At 38.3% G+C, this 20,001-nt stretch overlaps 1 protein-coding gene across 3 annotated transcripts; it reads left to right on the forward strand.

Moving 5' to 3' along the window:
• Positions 1-318: 318 nt before the first annotated feature.
• On the forward strand, positions 319-19,769 carry LOC110063983 (DNA ligase 1-like). 3 transcript variants are annotated; one of them, XM_020770984.2, is made up of 28 exons: positions 319-475; positions 608-688; positions 1,296-1,624; positions 3,721-3,779; positions 4,849-5,494; positions 5,945-6,038; positions 6,322-6,441; positions 7,084-7,140; positions 7,522-7,618; positions 7,904-7,979; positions 8,306-8,370; positions 8,918-9,019; positions 9,687-9,763; positions 10,965-11,056; positions 11,275-11,374; positions 11,984-12,069; positions 12,496-12,611; positions 12,988-13,083; positions 13,733-13,843; positions 13,970-14,041; positions 14,717-14,785; positions 15,197-15,272; positions 15,429-15,511; positions 16,555-16,707; positions 17,107-17,241; positions 17,924-17,986; positions 18,746-18,838; positions 19,076-19,769. In XM_020770984.2, the coding sequence occupies exons 1-28, from the start codon at positions 456-458 to the stop codon at positions 19,160-19,162; spliced, it is 3,255 nt and encodes a 1,084-aa protein (XP_020626643.2). In that variant the 5' UTR covers positions 319-455; the 3' UTR covers positions 19,163-19,769. The 3 variants fall into 3 exon arrangements, with proteins under 3 accessions (XP_020626643.2, XP_020626642.2, XP_089146831.1); XM_020770983.2 differs by having other exon boundaries at positions 320-475; positions 1,293-1,624; XM_089290705.1 differs by lacking the exon at positions 17,924-17,986 and having other exon boundaries at positions 320-475; positions 1,293-1,624.
• Positions 19,770-20,001: the final 232 nt, after the last annotated feature.

Here is a 20,001-nt window from a genome sequence, read left to right on the forward strand (position 1 = left end):
AGAATATTCCCCAATTTTCAAAACTGCGGGTGTTGCGAAAAAGATTTGAAGGATATTTGGTGGTTCTTTAGTTTTAGATTTCAGAACTATTACTTGATGACGTCACGTGAAAACGATCTGAGTGTTTTCTAATGACGTCACGGCAGCCGCATTGGTCTCACAACCAATGTTAAGGTGGCTTACTACAGTTTTGATGGATTATAACAGCCCAACTTCTAACACGCAGAACGTGTGCGCACTAACAAAAGTAGGCATCGTGGTTGGCACCGTGATCTTGCGTTCCACAGTTTCCCCATGCCAAGGCCCCGCCGGCTAAGAGCGACAGGAGGGTCTGGGGGCCAGAATGAAAATTGGCGGGAAGAGAGTCTACTTGAGGGAATATGTTCGATGTTGGAAATATTCATCTTCATGCATCTTGTATTATTTGAAAACTCTTTCATTTAGACACTTCAGCAATGGCTCAAAGGGGAATAGCGTAAGACGCAATACCTTGCTCTTTGCATGTTGTGGTTTTTCTGAAGAGTGCAACCCTAAGTTTAAAACTTATTCGTCGTAGAACAGAGCATCACAGTTGCTAATTTCATTTTATCCATAATTTTCGTTCCAGAGCGTTTTTCTCTCCGAGTACCAAACCGAAGACTAACTTTAAACCAAAAAGAGACGAAGTAAACGACCAGGACTTGTCGAGGTTTGTAAGGTTTATTTAATAGCAGCCTGACGCTGCTGGTGTGCGGTCGCACTGGCAAAATATTTCAATATGGCGCTCAGTCAGGGGGGAGGGGGAATGGCAGAATGGGCCAGGTTTTTTCAGTGGAACTCCCGAGATGGAGAAGTTAATCGTAAAACAATGAAATCCAGTTTGCTAAAATTGTAAAGTTTGGGCAAAAGTATATTCATCTCCCGAGACAAATCAAATTTCTATGACAAAATGGAATGTACCTTCTACCCCCAATTCCTGTTGACAAGATTCCTTCTCCCCCAGTCTGTGTTGACGACTATTTCAATGGGGATGGGTTGTTTGTAATGGGTTGTTTGTAATGGGATTTCATCTGAGTGGGTAAGGGAGGCCTCACACTTTGATCAGGAACATTTTGATGTACTTTGTCAACCGGTGGTGGGTGGGGGGGGGGGGGGGCGTATTTAAAATGTGAGTGCATGCATAATGCATAAGGCGATGAGATCTGGAATATCAGTTTAAAAGATAGCATCAGTCCAATTTTGTTGTCCCGTGTGTTGCACATAGACAAGTTTTCCCTTAGCAATTAATGATGTTAAAGTCTTACATATCGCAGCAGTAAAGATGTTGACATGAAAGAGAGGACCCCACTGAAGTTCAAAACTCAGTCTGTGGATACTGACTCACCACCTGTCAAAAAGGCTCGACAACAAAAATCCCGTCGGATACTTGAGGATAGTAGTGATGAAGAAAATAATGGAGTGGATGACAATCACTCCTCAGCCAACCAAAATGGACATGTGAAGAACAACAAAAAGGCTAATGAAGGGCAAGATGGTGATACTGCTGGAGTAGATGGTGAAGCTGAAGATGGTAATGAAACAAGGAAGTTTATTGAAGTTATATCACCCCAAAATAAGCCAACACTTATCCCTAAGAGAAAGACAGGTGAGTCACACAAGGATTTCAATATTAATACAGTAGTGCTTCACTGCTTGTTTACTTTTATCTAATGTGACGTTTTATAAGCTAACATTTGAATTCACAGCGAACCACAGTACTTGAATCACACTAAGTAAGTGGAAGAAGATCTAAAATGCTAGTATAAAGTGCCAGCTTTTCCTTAACCTCCTCTCAGTTTATCTAACTTAATCAACCTCAAGTTGATATTGGTTTAAGTGTTGCACTTTTCCACAAATACAGCACAGGAGTTTCTTCAATAATTTAGGATTAACAAAAGTAGCAGACAGCTAACAAAGATCACTTCCTGCTTCATGATCTTAGCCAGCTACTCTACTAGGCTACTAAATCTGACTCTAAAAAAGATAGCAAAATCATCCTCTTGCTCCAACAACTAAGCCACCTTCCTCAAAACTTTTTTTGACAACCCTGGAAAATAATCACTTTGAAAAATACATACTACCATTATCAATGTTGGAAACTGGCACTCGCCTGCTTGCTATTTGCAGTAGTGTGAAAAGTGTTGGGCGAGTTCAAATCAACAGTCACTTACTCGTTTGGCAAGTACCATTTTTGTTTTTGGAAATTTATTTAAGCTTTTTTATTTTCGAGTGTGGCAAGAATATCTCTAAATGTAAACTTACCAGTGGTTTTTTTTTCAACTTTTTATCTTTTGAGATGTCCAAATAATAAATTGCCAATGATACACAACGTAGTGTTTCATAAAAGGACAAAACAAAATACGGCTTCCTCGCAGTGATAATTTACATAATGGTTACACTTCTATGAAGTGATACAGGTGTCTAGTTGAACCATTAGATTGAAGATGATGCCAATAATGTCTTGATTCTAGCTAGGCACATGTATGTACGTGAATTTGGTATTGCCAGCTGTTTGTTAAGCTGTTTTTCAGTTAAAACTACGGAAATGTGGAAAAATTCCCAAGGAGTATCAAAGGTTGATGGTAAATGGCAAGCTAGCTGATACTGAAAAAACATATAGTTTGTGAACCATTGCAGAGATTTTTTCGGGGGAGGGGTGGTATCTTTCCGGGCGAGTGAAAACTACACCAGGCCAGTGCATTTTGGGAGTCATTCACCCGAATGGCAAGAACTGTCAAATTTTAATTTCCAACACTGCGTTATGTAGAGTGCACTTACATCAGTACTGTATAGGGCTTTAATTTTGAAAATTTCCTTTGAGTTACTTCAGAATGGCACACAATTCTTATCCATCACATTTTACAAACACACTACACTTACAACCAATTTCACAACACTTACACCCACTTTTTACACTTTACTGTATGTTGTCAGCCCCATGTTGGGAAAATATCAATTTTTGAAGTTTATGGATGAAGAGTACACTTATTTGGCTTTAATTTTGAAAATTCCCTTGGCACTTGTGGATACTTGGGCCTTTATACCTTGTCACATCTACGTGTATAAACAGAAGTGGGAACAGCTGATGAAGGAAATAATTTAGAACCCTAATCCTTGTAGCTGATACATAGTTTTAAGGACAGCAGCCATTTAGATATAACAGCTTTGGCCACATGGTACATACTGTACTTAATTATTTGATCCTTACTTGGTATCACTAGATAACAAATTTGCAAGGTTGGTTAGAATACATTGAATTTGAATGATAAACTTTATAATATCATCCCACAACTAATAGTAAAATATATAGATCATATGTACTAAAGGCATTCGTGGTTTAGTGTCGATCAGTACTCTTGATCAACCCTTGATTGATACTTGATCGACACTTGATCAACACCTCCATTGACACTGTCAACACTCCATCGACATCTCGGTCGACAGTCGGTTGAGAGTCGACTAATTTTCAATCGATTGATATGAGCCAGTCCACTTGATTGATATGAGCCAACTATCAACTGACTGTTGATCAAGTGTCGATAGAGTGTCAACCAAGTATCGATTGGGATGTCAATTGAGTATTGATTGAGATGTCAATTGAGAGTAGCGGTCGTGAATATCAATTGACACTCAACCGCTGATACCTTTAGTACACATGATCCAAACATACAGTGCTAAATTTTTGTCTGGTCTTCTCTGCAGCAAGGAAACCTGGAAAAAGGAAGGCTTCAAGTGAAGACGAATCTTCAAGTGGGAATAAGGTAAATTACATTGTACTTCCATTAAGAGCTGCTTAATTTTTAGTGGCAACCTCTCCACAATGGCCAGAATTTTTTTGGTGACCACACCTTGTTCTGTTTATACAACACTCTTACTGAAATGGCCACCACAGTCACATCATTGGGCTTAATGGCCAAAATTTCACAGTTTTTGTGCTAAGAAGGACAAGAGTTCAGATACAGTGAATTTTTGTAAACTGTTGTACTTCTTGTCAAAGCGTAAACGTTATGTAGGTATTAGCACATTCTTGCAAGCCATGAGAAGGTGTTTTTGGTATTTGTCTACTGAAAAAAAAACACTGAGAAAGGATTAATGTTAGTGCATTTAAATTATCACACTTTCCAACTTCAAAAGGAATTTATTTAGGAAATCTCTTCAAGTCAACAAAATTCAAGTCAACGTCATAGATCTGCAAAGTTAGTGTAACTATGATCTCAACCTAAATCTGGGTTGCTACAGGTCAGGGAAGTTTATTTTGAGTCAGGAAAAATTGACATTTTGAAGAAAAGTCAGGGAAAATTGAAATAATTTAACATGGCTGGAAGAGACATTTGATGTCACTGTGATTTCAATGATATTTTTTCCTTAAGGACAGCTGTAAGTTCATGTTAGGAGCCGCTACTAGATCTGTCAGTTTGTACTGTTTTTTGTCAGGGAAATGCTATTTTTATCAGGGAAAAATCAAGGAGTTTTGAAAAGTGATGTCTGTGGCAACCATGTAAATGCCTTATCTTATTATAGGAAATTAACGCTTCATGAAATTAATGTACATTTTTGAAATTCGCGTTAATTTAAGTCACATTAACTTATGTAAATGTTAATTTCTGTGCTGTTAATTAAGTTGCGTGTTAATTTCTGCAACGTTAATTACCATTATTTTCCCCAAATCTGTGACACACTCCAGCAGCAGATGCGTTAATTTCCTTTATTGGGAAGCAAATTTACCTTCAATTTAAGTCGCGTTAATTTCAAGTACATTAATTAACATGAGCGTTAATTTCCTATAATAAGGTAAGTTGTTAATTAACATTCTGATTCCTCATCTTTCAGGCACAGGCAATTAAAAGAGCTAAGTCCGAGCAGCCTTCATTAGAAAACAAGAATAAAATCCCTAGCGAGGATAATGAGCCAGTACAAAGTAAAGTGGATGAAGAAAGAACAGAGACAGGAAGCGTATCAAACACTGATATTAAAGGTGGAGGTAAAAGAGTGGGTGATGTTGAACAAACAGAGGTAGAAGGGCAAAATAATGTGAAAAGAGAATGTGAATCTGAAAATGAAAGCAAGGAGGAGAAGACAGCAACAAAAAACACTAGCAATAAGAAAGCAGAAAAAAGAAAAGATTCAAAGAAAACAAAGGATAAAAATCATAAGGGAGACACGACTGAGAAGAAAGAAGAGGATACATTGTCGGAAAGCAGTGGTGATATTGAGATGGCCTCTACTGAAGAAGAAAAACACCAGAATAGGAAAGAAGGCAAAAGTCACAATGGAGGTAAAGGAGATATTGACAAAGATGACAAGGTGGAAAGTGCAAAAAATGGTGAAACAAAGAAAAAAGGTAGCACCAGCATTCAAAGAACAAAAGATGAAATAAAGATGGAGAACAAGAGAGATCAGAAAAAAGAGCCACTAAGTAGAAATCAGGATGACAGGAATGAAAAAAAGACCAAGGGAGGGTTCAGTGACTTCTTCTGTAAGTATAATTAAATGTGCTAGAAAAATCCATACCTTCCCCGCATAAGGGCTTTTGGCTGAGAATGCATTCACACTCAGACTTGCAGTGTAATGTGTGATGCAGTAAAAAGATGTGTAGTCCCCAACCATCAAAGAAAGTTGGTTATAACTGAATGTTGTAAACTGGAATCCAGATCCTGAAACAGAAGTCAACTGAACCAGTTTCCACATTCCAATACCTCTGTCACAGTAAATTAACTGTTATTAAACGATTCAGTTGTAAAAAAAAAGTAATAATGTAAATGTAAATCTTATTTGTAGTGGTCATGCACTTACTGTAGCTATACAAGCACTAGGCTTAGCTAGTTTACAGGCATGCCACTGAAACAAAGGAAGCAAGAATAATTTTTCTATACACAGTAGGTTCAAGCGCATGTTTAGTAATTATACTGTTTATTCTAACTTGTAGCTCCAAAGAGATCCAGAAAGGCAGATAATAAAGATCAAACAATTAGAGAGAGGAGTAAAAGTGAGCAAAACAGTCAATCATCAAAGGAAAAAAGGTAAGAATGAACCATAATATAGAGGTGAAATCAATCCTTTTCCATAAGGATTGGAGGAGCAGGTTTTGCAGCTTGAAGCAACTCTAGAGGAGGATTGCTGCTCTCCCTGGATGAGACGCTAGTGTATTGGATGTTGGGTCCAGCATTTTGTTTGGTTGCCTTTCTATTTTGTAGTTGCCTCTTTGATTCTCTGACATGGAGAGAGGAGACATGGAGAGTAGCATGTGCCTTTCCCAATAACACAGTTGTTGAAGACTTGTTTGTGACTGTTTTTGTTTTCAAGTTCGACAAAGAAAATGTCTGATGATGAAGAATGTGTTGGACCTGTCAAAGCCACAGAATATTCACCAGAGAAGAACTACTACCACCCCATAAAACATGCCTGTTGGAAACATGGAGAGAGGTAACCTTCCAGGTCCTTAGACAGGGCTGTCATTAAGGTTTGAGTCACCTGAAGCCTTGTTCTCCACACACCCGTTGTACTTTTTTACTTTGTGGGTAAATTCTATCAACAACAGGCAATTTCACCAGTATTTTCAAGGGACAATCAAGCATACTCAGCTGTAACAGGTTTTAGGGGTTACGGCTGTTCATAACAGCCCTGCTTAGAAATATTTAATTTGTAGTTGAATTGCCAAAGATTATGATTACAACTTGTGCAACCCAGTGTAATTCAGCTGGAAACAGTCCCAGTTGTTGCAGGGGGGGGGGGGGGGTAACAGCAAGTCAACAGACTTCAGCTGTTGAAAGGGCCACTGTACCAATTACAAGCCCTGAACATTCAGAGTAGCCTGATATTACTACTAGTGGGAATAAGCATTCAGCTTTTGGAAATTTCAGTCTTGAAAATAAGCACCATGTATCATTACAGGCAACCAGTGATGACAGGATCCCCACACCTCCTATGCTGAAAGAGTATTCACTCAGTTCTTTCTATTAAGCACTGCACCAGTGAATTTACTTTTGATAGCCCTCTGAATCAGTTATTATACATGATACTGTCTTTAAAAAAAGTCCTATTAACAGTTTTTTTTTTCTCTTTCAGAGTACCATACTTAGCCGTGGCAAGAACATTTCAGGCCATAGAAGACACCTCTGCAAGGTAATATACATACAGACAACTGAGCAACAAAAGTGAGGAAATGCTATTAATTTTCATTTTCACAGTTTTCATTTGAATGTCATAAAACCAAAACCAAAGCAATCACAACGGCTTATAACAGCAAATAACAACAGCTGGACACCTCTATGAACCCTTGAGAACATGATGCATTTGAACACCTGAACTGTGTGGGAAAAAGAGCTTTACCAAGACCCTATTGATTTTGGTTTTGCATCTTTTTGGTTGAGTTTATTGGCTCAAACAATCACAGAAAGGATTGATCCAAACCCAATTGAAAGTGAATTGAAATTACCTTCAACACTCAATTGCAAACTGCTCTCGGTATGATTAACTGACATTTTTACACTTAACTCACAACAGGCTAAAGATCACTTCCATCCTCAGCAACTTCTTTCGTTCAGTTATTGCTTTGTCACCTGATGACCTACTGCCCTGCGTTTATCTCTGCCTCAACAAGGTATGTAGCATTTCTATTCATCTAACTACCAATCATATGAACAATTAGTAACTATTACAGTTCTTCTTTTGACAGACCTAAAATCTCTAAGAATTTACTATATAAGTCCTGCAGTGTCTCTCATTTGATGATCCAAACATGGGCTTTGCCTTCCTACCTTCCTACCTACCCATCTACTCAACTTAACCCACTTGCCTGTATATCAGTGCTCCAACTATATTTATTTTCTTCTTTGTTTTTTGTAGTTCCACTGTCAGTAATGACTTGTCTTGGTTTGTTTCATAGTTGGCTCCAGCATATGAAGGAATTGAACTTGGCATTGGAGAAAACATTCTGATGAAAGCTGTTGCAGAGTCCACAGGTACTCTTACTTGTATGTCTCTGCGGGAACAAGTTCATCAAACAATACTTGTGATTTCAGATTCTCAGTATTAGCAAGCATTTCACAGCAGTGGTATCAAGACCTTTGGTGGATGCAAGCTTATTCTTGAATCTCAGCACAGGCGATAATTTTATTGTGTTATTCCAAATAGATTTTGCTGGCAGTTTGCCATTTTCGGGGTAGTCTTTGAAAATGAACGCATCTTTTAGGTGCATTTAGTCAGGTACATGTAACTCCAACTGCATAGATTTAGTTTGCAACAAGTACTTGTAAAGAATAAAATTATTGTTGTAATTTTATTTTAGGACGGAGCCTGCAACAGATCAAGTCTGATGTTGGAGAAAAGGGAGATTTAGGGATAGTAGCTGAGGTAAGTACTCATCTGTTAATTACAGCATATAATCAGAAATAACTGACAAACTGTGTAAATGGAGGTGGAAAAGTTTCAATTTTCAATGGCAAAATTTTGTCTCAGACCATACTGATCCACATCAAAACAACTTTAATCAAGAGGGTAAGGTATTGGCAATACACTGAACCTTTACAAGAAACTATTTTGGACCTTTTTTGATGGCCTTTGATCCATTTTCAAACCATGTTACTAGCTTACTGTAGTCACACATGATACTCAGCAGCTACATACACACAGGACTGGATTGTGAACTTGCTCTTTTTTGGACCATTAATACTGACAGTGCTTCAGTAAGACTTTGTACCCTTTCGAGCTCTTACATGTACATGTAATCTGTTGTAAATCACCAGCTATATACACATTGGCAGTTTAAAAAAAATTGCACTGTACAGGAAGTTATAACAGCCCTCTCTTACTGCTTTTTGACAAAGGCTGCACCAGGGCAGCCACCCACAGGAAATTGTGAAACCACTATCAGTGATATTGTCTGCTTTCTTCTTGTCAGTCTTGCCGTAGCACACAGCGCACCATGTTTGCTCCACCCAAGCTCACTGCTGAGGGTGTCTTCACCAAACTAAAGGACATTGCTATGATGACAGGACATAGTGTGAGTACATATTAAGCTCTTTTAGTCCCAGGATTACTATATGAATTCTCCCCACTGTTTCTAAAAATACTTGTACATTAGTTACGTAGATGTTTTATTGGTTAGTCTGATCATCTATAATGTTAAAGATGTTTCGCATTCACTTCTTTTTTTCCTGAACACAGTACTTGTAAGTGTGATTGTGTTGTGGAAAGTTATTATTACCTGTTGCAAACTTGTAAGAATATTGGAAAATGGGATGGATTTTGGAATGGCTGAATACAATACTTTTTTTTATTTTCAGTTACTTACAATACAATATATTACTTACAAGCTACAGCCAGGGGCTTCAGTAACAATTTACTGGTTTCACAGCTGGGAAAAACTATTTGAACTGAACTTCCAAAACTTTCCTTTAAATGGCCAAACCAGACGGGCAAAATCACCCTCACAGCCGGTCAATTTGCATAGTACCCAGCCCTTAATGAAACCCCCGCACAACCACATAATACAATACCAACACTACTTTATAATTATGTGGTACAAAGACTACTAACAAATACTAATATTACTTACAAAAAACAAATTAACATATGAAATTAACATGTGACTTACAATATACAATACTATTTGGATTGAAACCAAGCACAGACTAAGCATTGTCTTTTTTGTATTTTTTTGGTTGTAGTCCATGACAAGAAAGTCAGAAAAAATTAAAGGCATGTTTGTTGCTTGTCGGGATGCAGAAGCAAGATACTTAATTCGGTAAGTTGTTTACAAATCTGTGTCAGATTGCTACAGTTCATAGTGAGAAAGTTTTTGGTAGAATCTGTGTTACACTCTTCTGATGGTAAAACTAGTGACTATTTAACAATTAGGGGCTACGGGTCAATAGCGCATGAGGCGAAGCCGAATGGGCTATTGATCCATGGCCTTTGAGGGCGAAGGGTCTTATTGTTTCACGATTTCATGACGTATGTCGTTTCATGACGTATGTCAAGGGCACTATGGAACCGATTAAGCGAATCCTAAGCAATTACAATATCAAGTTGCTTTAAAACCACACCATACCATCGGCAATTTATTTCCCAAACCAAAAGACCCAGTCCCGAAAGATCAGACTCGTGGCGCAATTTATTCAATTCCCTGTCAAGGTTGTGACAAAAGCTACATTGGAGAAATGAAACGAAAATTTTCCACCCGGCTCAAAGAGCATCAAAAAGCGGTTGTAAACAAACACTCGCACAAGTCAGTTTTAGCGGAACATTGTTTACACTCTGGCCACACCATCTCCTGGGAATCTTCAAAGATCTTACGTACAAGCACAAATTGGTGCAACAGACGTATTTTAGAAGCATGGGAAATTAACACTTGTAGGAATCCGCTGAACCATGATGATGGTGTGCATTTGCCGCACGAATTTTTAGATTTAGCCCTAAGGGACAGAACATAATTAGCTCCGATTTGCCGATTTGCCGATTTGCATAGTATAAGAACGTGCCTTTTCAACAAATTCCTTGTCACTTTCCCCTGATGAAGGCTGAAGTTTTAGCCAAAATGTTGGGACTTTTACAAAAAGAATTTTCACTAACATTTTTACATTTTTAAACCAGAGTAACGTTTTTCAATCACGAATCAACCACCTGGTTACAGGACCATTTTTAAAGGGTCTAATTGGTTTAGTATCACCCAACTAGTCAGACAGAAAAGGCAATAATAAAGTTAGCAAATGCAGGCTGAAGAAATCTTTTTTGGGGAATAAGACGAAAGAAAACTTGATTGCGCCAATTTTGCTACTCAAGGACTAGTAATGTAGCCAATTGAAATGCAGGATTTGCGTTAGTCCACTAGTTGGGTGATACTAATTTCTGTTATCCTATTGGGTTTTAGCATTTGAATTGCGCTGGCATACCATATTTCATAAGACAGTATGATCACTCAATTTGATGAGTTGATTTGTTTAAAGATCTCTAGGTGGCAAGTTAAGGATTGGTCTTGCTGAACAGTCTGTGTTAATAGCACTGGGACATGCTGCCTTTCTCACTCCTCCAAGCAAAGGTAACAATAGCCATTGGAAGCTCTTGCAATCATATTTGCAGTTCATCTACTTGGCTGGCATGAAGAAATGATCCCAATAAATAGCTGTACCACATGTGCTATAGATTAATCCCACAGTCATGTTACATGTTCCTTCTTTTCAGTGCTAATTGGAATAATAAAGCCTTCATTTGCATTTATTTTTGTTAGCATTTCAGCTGTTCTTTTTTCAATTTCAGAGTTTCCCCCTCCCATAATTGACAATGGAAAGAATTTTTCTGGGGATGAATTGAAAAAGAAACAAGACGAGGCTGCTTTAATTGTCAAGACCTGTTACTGGTAAGTTAGTTTCCTTCATGAGCATCAATTTTGGTGCAATTTCAAGCAGACAAGCAGTGAGGAGGAAAAAATTGTAATGCATTTTGTCATCATTAACAAAGAAATAATTATCTTAATGAACAACCAACTTCTCAAAATTATCATAAAGGAATGTATGACAATCACTGCGGTTTAATTCATATTTTGAGCTTGAACTTGAATGTGTTTATGACATGCTTTTGATAAACTGGACATGCATTATAGGCTAGTAAATAAATGTACGCTGAAGACATTAATAACTACAGGCCTTTGTATGCACTAGTATTTACATGTGGTTTGGGTTCGTGCCCTGGCCGGAGACATTGTGTTGTATTCTTGGGCAAGACACTTTACCCCCATAGTGCCTCTCTCCACCCAGGTGTACAAATGGGTACCGGTGAATTTAATGCTGGGAGTAATGCTGCAATGGACTAGCATCCCATCAAGGGGGGAGTAGAAATACTCCTAGTCACTTCAAACTACAGAAACCGGGATAAACTCTGCCCTGATGCACCACTTGTCTCATATGCAGACTTTTATCCTACACAATTTTAGTATGTAGCCCATGAACTACAAATCTTACTCTGACAGTGAAATGCCTAACTACAATAAACTCATTCCATCCATCCTGGATCATGGCTTGGAGACGCTGCCAAAACATTGCCACCTGACTCCAGGTAAAACTCTGTACCCATACTGTATGTTGTTAATACCTGCTTACAGATATTCCACGATATTCACAGGTGTAGTTCAGTAACTGGCTTGTTGAATACTGAGGATAAAGTCACTTACATTCAACCTTGGATGTAATCATGAAAAGTTAATACAAAATTTCAATATGAGGTAGCAAAATAATACGTACCCACAATCAGTAACAAAAATTGCAACAATTGCAAAACTTTACTAAAGTAGCACAATAATAATATTATTTAACAGTGGAAAACTACTGTAAGTTGTAAAACTAAGTAATATTTATTTTTTTCTATTTGTTGTAAATATTATTACCTATTCTCATAGGTCAGCAGTTTGTGTTGAGAGCTACAGCTTGAAAACTTTCTGCACAGATTGCATGCTTAGTTCTTGCAATAAATTTTCTCTCTTAGGCATCCCTCTTAAGCCTATGCTGGCTCACCCATCAAAGGGAGTAGAGGAGGTGTTTAAACGCTTTGAAAATGCTGCATTCACTTGTGAATACAAGTACGATGGTGAACGAGCACAGGTGAGAAACAGTTTGTGTTCAATGCAATTGAGGTTATACATCTGATGTTTGTTTCCTAGTTAATGAATCCTATGAATGTAAAGATCATCTTTAGAAGAAAGTTGTAACCAATAATTTATACTAGTGTGTGTTTAATGTCAAGAGTTTTGTAATGGCATTGTGTAAGAGAATTTGAGGTCACAAATAATCCAAATTATCTCCACTGGTCAGTAATGTGCCACTAAGTCACAAGATTTGCTGACACTTGTTCTACATCTATAGGATTTCCTTCACATTTTGCTTGTCCGTAGCATGTCTTAAGGGGTGGGAAGGAGGTGGAGTCTGTTTTCAAAGGCTAGTAGAATAAACATTTAGAAACTAGTTATTTTGTTCGTAGATCCATATACTTGAGAATGGAGAAATTCACATTTACAGCAGAAATCAAGAAAACAGTACATCCAAGTATCCCGACATTATTGAAAGAATACCAAAGGTCAGTTTTGTTCTTCTCCCTCTGCCTTCTTAGCAATGTTGACATACAATCTACAAATTATGTCTTTTTCAATTTTTCCTCATTTGTCCAAGATAATGAAATGAAAATACATTTAGGTGAACTGGAACTGCAAGTGTATTCAAGTTTTCTTTGTCCAAGTCAGCTTCCCAGCCTGTTCCTTTTAATAGCAATATGTAACTTGACCTTATGTGGATGCGCAAACAAGAAACAAAGTTCTGCACAATTGTCCTAAAATAACTCATGCACGCATTGCATGCCTATATTTGTTTTGTAGCATTGAGCATACTGATAGTGATATGTCAAGATCCAGTGGTTTCAATAAGGGCTGGCAACAGGGTGCACTGGCCAGCAGTGGGAATGACTTTGTCTGCCTGGTTTGGCCATCCTGAGAAAGTTCTTATAAAGAAGTTCAGATCAAACGTTTTGAATGTTTTGGAACCCCTGATGATCATTGACATGCTGCAGTTTTCTGTCATTCTTTCATCCTTAGAAATAACTCCTTGGTATGGTTTCTCCCTCTGCTCTCATAGCGCTAACATGTAAAGTAATACCCCCGGTTGAATATCACTCAATTTTTATCCATGGCATTTGGTGGTCAGTTCCTAAGATTTCCTCCTTCTTTTGCCAGGTTTTGGGTGATGGTGTAAAGTCCTGCATAATTGATGCTGAAGCTGTGGCGTGGGACAGAGAAAAGAAACAGATTTTACCATTTCAGATTCTCAGTACACGAAAAAGAAAGGTAATCAATTTATTATTCTCAATATCAATTGTTTGGTATGCGAGAAGTTTGTTGATCTCAGGTACCTATTCATCTGTCATTATTAAATTATATTAATATTGATTTTATTTTTTTTACTCCCAACAGGATGCTGATGCCTCTGAGATTAAAGTTCAAGTCTGTGTTTATGCATTTGATTTGTTGTATCTTAATGGACAAGTAAGTAAAGTTTATATGTGTCAAAATACACATATCATGATATGTTATTTGCTGTATCGAGAAATTGAGTACGGCCCGACTCAGGTCAGGAGTATTGGACTTAAGGGAAGTTCTTTCGACAAAGGACCAACCAAAGCCGGCGAAAAACGTTTTTATTTTTTATTTTCGAAATAAAGTCGCCAGAATTGATAGCGAAAAACTTTGGTATCGCGTGAATGCGAAGGGTAAAAAAGCCATTCAAGTTACTGCACATACTCAAGAGCGAAGACAAAAGTTTTTCGCTTTGATAGCTTTCATTATCCAAATCCATGTCTTTAATTCCGTGTTTTGTTTTTTCTTTTTGCGTTTATGTAGGCTACATTTTTTAAAGGGAACCAAAACCTAAAGTTTCTAGCGAGGGGATGTCGGGGTCCGTATCGTGAAAAACTGTCCGGCGTAATTAGCCAATTAAATTGCAGGATTCTGGATTCCGGACCATTGAGACACTTAAGAAAAACATATGTTATTCTATATTATTTAAGAAATATGAGGTATACCTGTTAGAATGAAGTGAACTCTGACTACTTAATGCGAATGAAACGGAGCAAGCCTAATGTGAGGTAAGGTGTAGGTTTTATGGAGAACTTGTTTAAACAGTGCTCTCTCTCTCTTGTTTTTGTTTTTTTTTTTTTTCAGTCGTACATCAAGGAACCTTTTCGAGCTCGCAGAGAAGCTCTCCGGTCATCATTCACAGAAGTTGAAGGGGTAGGAAAAGGATTCTTCATTATTACTTCTCAAACTCATTAACAATTTATCAGAAAGTCACAACCGTGAGGGAGGTTTGGATACCCGGTCTTTATTAGCATAGATTTTGACGATTTTACTTCTTCGTTTACTCCTTAGCTTTTGTTTTGATTGAGAGGACATATCAAACACTCGAGACAGTGTTTCATCGGCTATCCAAACACCTCGAATTTCGTCAAAAATACTCCGCTGCGCATCGTATTATTAGCTCTCTTCTCGGTATTTTGGGATATCCCGATGAAACACTGTCTCTCATGTTTGATATATATCACTTCCTCGGTAACCTCTCTCTCTTCTGTTAGAGGATGTTACAAGTTGTTAAAGGTATTTTTGCTACACAAGTATTTAATGTCGTGTTTCTTACTACGACAGGAATTCGTGTTTGCTCATAGTTCTGACTCAGTCAACACGGATGACATTGCTGAATTTTTAGATGACTCCATCAAGGGTAAGGTTTCTTGAAACTCCTCCTTGTCAGAAAAAAGACATCTGAATCTTCCCATTTTTAACATAATGGAAGTTTCTCTCCATTGTTTGCTGGCGTGTTTTTATCCATTATGAGAGGGTTGTATATTTTCTAACTGTGTCTTATCTCTCTCCAAAGGTAATTGTGAAGGTCTGATGGTGAAAACTCTTGAAGTGGACGCCACCTACGAAATCGCCAAACGTTCGCACAACTGGTTAAAGGTAAAGCGAACTTCTTTGACTGTTCTTAATGCGATACACTCATTGCTTTTTAGAGCGGTTTTCAATTGAGTGTCGTAAAACCAAAACCAAACCAATTACTTACCAATTAGACCACTCAGCCAATCTCAAACCGAAGTAAAACCAAAACCAAAACCAAAGTAATTGTCTAATTACTTTTGACAAACAATTAAAAACCGCTCTACGCGTGACGAAATCTGTGACACAACAATTGATATAGAGCGGTTTTTATCTGAGTGTCGAAAAGTAATTGGTATTGCACTTACTACGCCACCCGATTGGTTTAAAAAACTCGGCCACTTTTTCATCCAATCAGGAGTAAAACCAAAACCAATCGTGATTCGCTCGCACGCGTTTTCCCGCGCTTTGCGTCAGTTATAGGCAATTGCTTCTAGTTTTGATTGGTTCACTGGATTGTCTGTGTCCTTTGTGATTGGCTAGAGTGATTACTTTGGTTTTGGTTTTACGCTCCATTGAAAACCGCTCAATGGAGCTCCATTGTAGTCGGTGTTGTGTAAACGCAGTGAATGTTTTGAACCCAGGAGTATCGTGTCATCTAACTTGGGCAAGGCAGTGATAGTAATGAGAGAGCATTGTTGGTGACTGACGTCTCAAGAAGCTGAGCCTTAAAAGTGAGAAACTTTTTTTCCCACGACAGTGATCTGACTGGTCCGTTTAGACGTGATGTAATTGGCTCTTGACGTTCCAAATGTGATAGCTTACTTGCTGTCTTTCTGAGAAACAGTGGAGCTAAACGCCACCAAGCTACGACTTTGACAATTCGTATTATTATAATCCAGTTTTGAACTAAGCAAGTCATTTTAAAAAGTCGAAGAAATTAAAGTGAAATAACGTCACTTTCCGTAAATTTTTTGATTTAAAGTATCGCAGAATTTAAAAATGTGGAACAAAGATACACCCAAGATTGTGGCAAAAACCGCTAAAATGATCTCTATTAGCGCGCAGAGCTAAACTAAAAAGCCTAAACCAAATTGCCTCGTGGAATTTTCTGCTCCTTGTTTCAGTTGAAAAAAGACTACTTGGCTGGTGTTGGAGACACAATAGATGTTGTAGTAATTGGAGGTTATTTGGGTAAAGGCAAAAGAACTGGTTCATATGGTGGATATCTACTGGCCTGCTATGATCCTGAGAATGAAGAGTTCCAGACTATCTGCAAGGTAACAGGCAAACCACAGCTAGTCAAACTTGTTTCTTAAATTAAATTGTAGTGAACGTTTGTATCTCTTTTCCCGTCTGAGTATTCTGTTCTGATAGTTAATAACTTAAAATGTTTTGAAAGTTTTCAGTCATCCCTATTCGGAAACAGGAAACAATACATCGAGACATTAAGAAAAAACAAAACCAAACAAAAAAAAAAAAAAGAATGGAAAACGCTGTAAGTTGAGTCCAGAAGCCGCTCTTAAATCTGACATTTTCAGCAGTTATTTGGTCAGGGAAATCTTATTTGTATCAGGGAAAAGTCAGGGAGTTTTGAAAAGTGATGCCTGTGGCAACCATGTGTGTAGCGAACTCGTGTATTTTGAGGTTCTCATAGTGTTCTTTTCACTCTCCCACAGATTGGAACCGGGTTTACAGACGAGTTACTTGACAAGCATCATCAATTTTTCAAAGATCACGTGATTTTACAACCGAAGGCCTATTATCGGTATGATGACAGCCTGGCTCCTGATCATTGGTTTGACGCAGTGCAGGTGAAGTATTTGATTTGATCTGTTCACCTGTGCTTTAGTCTCAAGGTCTAGGATGTTAGTCTTAGTTGATATGTCGAGAATAAGCCGGATTTGTCGATGTATGTCTGTCAGCTGTCGTTGGTTTCGTGACGCAACGTTTTAATGTGTTAAATACGGTGCATGCTACCTTCTGGCGTGGTATGTAATATTCTGGTGCGAGTCTATGGTGTGATTTTAGTTGAAAACGATCAAAGTGAGGATAATTAACAATTATTCCACGAGCGCGCGTTTGATATGAGATGGTAGATAGCCAACGAGGCGAGTTGGCTATAATCATCTCATATCCAACAAGGGCGAGTGGAATAAGTGTTTTATTAAAAAAAACCCAAAATTTTGAAAAATAAAATAAAATAAAAATAAAATCAACCCAAAAAAAATATTTCGCGTACCTTTACCATATTTGTAAAGCATGGTATAACGGCTTATATATACCATGATGGCAAAGCCAATGAAAACTCTTGAATTACATTATCCAATGACCCATTGTATTATATACTAACACCCAAGAGTGATGTACATCTAATTTCTCCTTATAAAGTCAAAAGATTACTTAGCAGATGTATGATGAGAAAATAAAAAATCACCAATAAGAAGGGAAAAAAATTCTCTTTGAGATTGAAATAAAACAGCTAGTTTTGTTTAGGTGTGGGAAATCAGAGCAGCAGATCTTTCCATCTCTCCAGTCCATAAAGCGGCGGTCGGCCTGGTGAGTGTAACAACGTAATAAAGCTTCACTCCAGGAATTCCTTCAAAAGCAACCCCTCTCCCCCTTCCCCCCCCCCCCCCCCCCCGCACAGTTTCGAAACTCCCGGACCGGTTTGTTCAAAGCCCGATTAAGCTAACCCAGGATTAGCGGAATTTCGATTTCAATTTTTGTGACGATGGTGCGTCAGGACTCGAAAAAACCTTGATTTCTAGCTTTCCCTTGGGACAAGTAGCTCTAAAATTTTGCTTACCCAGGGCAAGGCTTAGTTTGCTCTTTTAATGATTTAGTTGGCAGATGACTTGCCTGATCCCTTGCCTATCGGGCAGGTGAGGGTGAAAAGTGGTATTGTCCTGGACTACCGGTCGACACTTTTTTCGAGCCCTAGGTTTTCTGTTTTTATTGTTTATCATTCAGTTTTTAATTTGAGTAATCTCAGGCAACACAAAACATAAGCAGTGAAAAACATTTCTATGCAAATCAAATTAATACTTTGGTTAACTTTTAATCCGGGGTTAGCGTTAACCGGCTTTCGAACATCCCAGCCCAGACTGGTGTCTTTTCATTAACGATGATGCGTCAGAAGTTCAAATCAGGTTTGTTTTTTTCTCATTCAGGAATTCTCTGATAACAGAAAATTGTGATGGCTCATCAATGCCTCATGCGGGTTTAAGTTACAAGAGGCGGCCAAGAGTGTTTACTGCTTAAGTAGCTACAGCCCTTGAAAGTGAACTTGTTCTCTTTTGTTTTCGGCATTTTTAGGTTGATCCCGTCAAGGGGATTTCGCTGCGATTTCCTCGCTTTTTAAGAACCCGCGACGACAAGAAACCAGAACAAGCCACAGACAGCTCACAAGTGAGAAAGTTGTTTTTATGTTAACCTGTGTTTGCAGCACTATACTCCTAACACTATCTCCATCTCGCTCTTGTAAACCGCCCGGAACGGTGCGTATTTGAAATGGACCGTTTTCTCACAGAAAAAACAAACTACTGTTAAGTGACAACTTGGTATCAGAGAAGGTTTGAGTCATTAATAAAATGGAGGTTGAAATAACTGGTGTTAAATTGGTGTTCTCTTTTGTTCATTTTTCAGGTTGCCGAAATGTACAGAAGTCAAGAAACCGTGAAAAATAACACGAACCCTCCAGCAGCAACAGACGCCTCTGATGACTTCTACTGAGGCGGCGGCAAAGGCTCTGGTGGCGGGAAAAATTGACCCGTGGCATACTATTTCCCGCCCGCGCCAAAACCTTGCCAGTGGACAGCACATCGACTCTGTTCACAGACAACTTGACAACTTTGAACGTTTTTCAAATAACTTGTTAAAAAGATCTTTGTACTTTGTCTCACAAAATGATGTTTAAGCAGTAGAGGACTTTTTCCGTGTTTAAATAGTCTCATCTAAACACGAGGGGTTTGGGAGAATTCAAGACAGTTATGATGCAAACCCGACACGCAGTTTCGAGAATCTCCCAACCCCCCGAGTGTTTAGATGAGGCTATCTAAAAATGGATAAAAAGTCGTCTATTGCCCTTAAACATATTTCCCCATTACCCGTCACAACCGTGTTTACATATTCTTATCTACACACCTATCGCCCATGACATCGCGTGTACTATCTTAAATATTTTATAATACTGGATATTAAACTGTGTAAATTGTACTAAAGATCCTTAAAATTTACGTGCTTATTGAATATTGTCACACGACAGCATTGCAAATACAACATATTCAGCACTCGAACATGTAACAATCGAAGAGTTAATAAAGTATTCTCCATATTGAAATTGAGCCGTCTCTTGAATACGAAGCTAATACGAAGTGTGATTAACAGCGGTAACAGGTCATGTTTTGTCAAGCAACGTCGTGGCTAATACTTTGAGACGTGCCTTTTATCTAAACTCTTTGCACTGGTTCTTCGATAGTGTCACGGTGTTAGTTTAGGTCGTATTGACATTAATTCTTAGGCGTAAGATCGAGGTTTTCACGTTTACATTGCAGCAAGCCTCGCGCAAAGAA

The sequence above is a fragment of the Orbicella faveolata genome, unplaced genomic scaffold, assembly GCF_042242905.1.
Source record: "Orbicella faveolata isolate gen_17 unplaced genomic scaffold, um_ofav_v1 contig_2, whole genome shotgun sequence".
In the NCBI taxonomy this organism is placed as follows: Eukaryota; Metazoa; Cnidaria; class Anthozoa; order Scleractinia; family Merulinidae; genus Orbicella; species Orbicella faveolata.

What these genes read in the sequence shown, in the direction of transcription:
- LOC110063983 (XM_020770983.2), top strand. Translation starts at nt 456, where the DNA reads ATGGCTCAAAGGGGAATAGC. An exon ending in TCAGTACACGAAAAAGAAAG is followed by an intron (nt 13,844 to 13,969) that starts GTAATCAATTTA and finishes TACTCCCAACAG; the next exon opens with GATGCTGATGCCTCTGAGAT. An exon ending in CATTCACAGAAGTTGAAGGG is followed by an intron (nt 14,786 to 15,196) that starts GTAGGAAAAGGA and finishes TTACTACGACAG; the next exon opens with GAATTCGTGTTTGCTCATAG.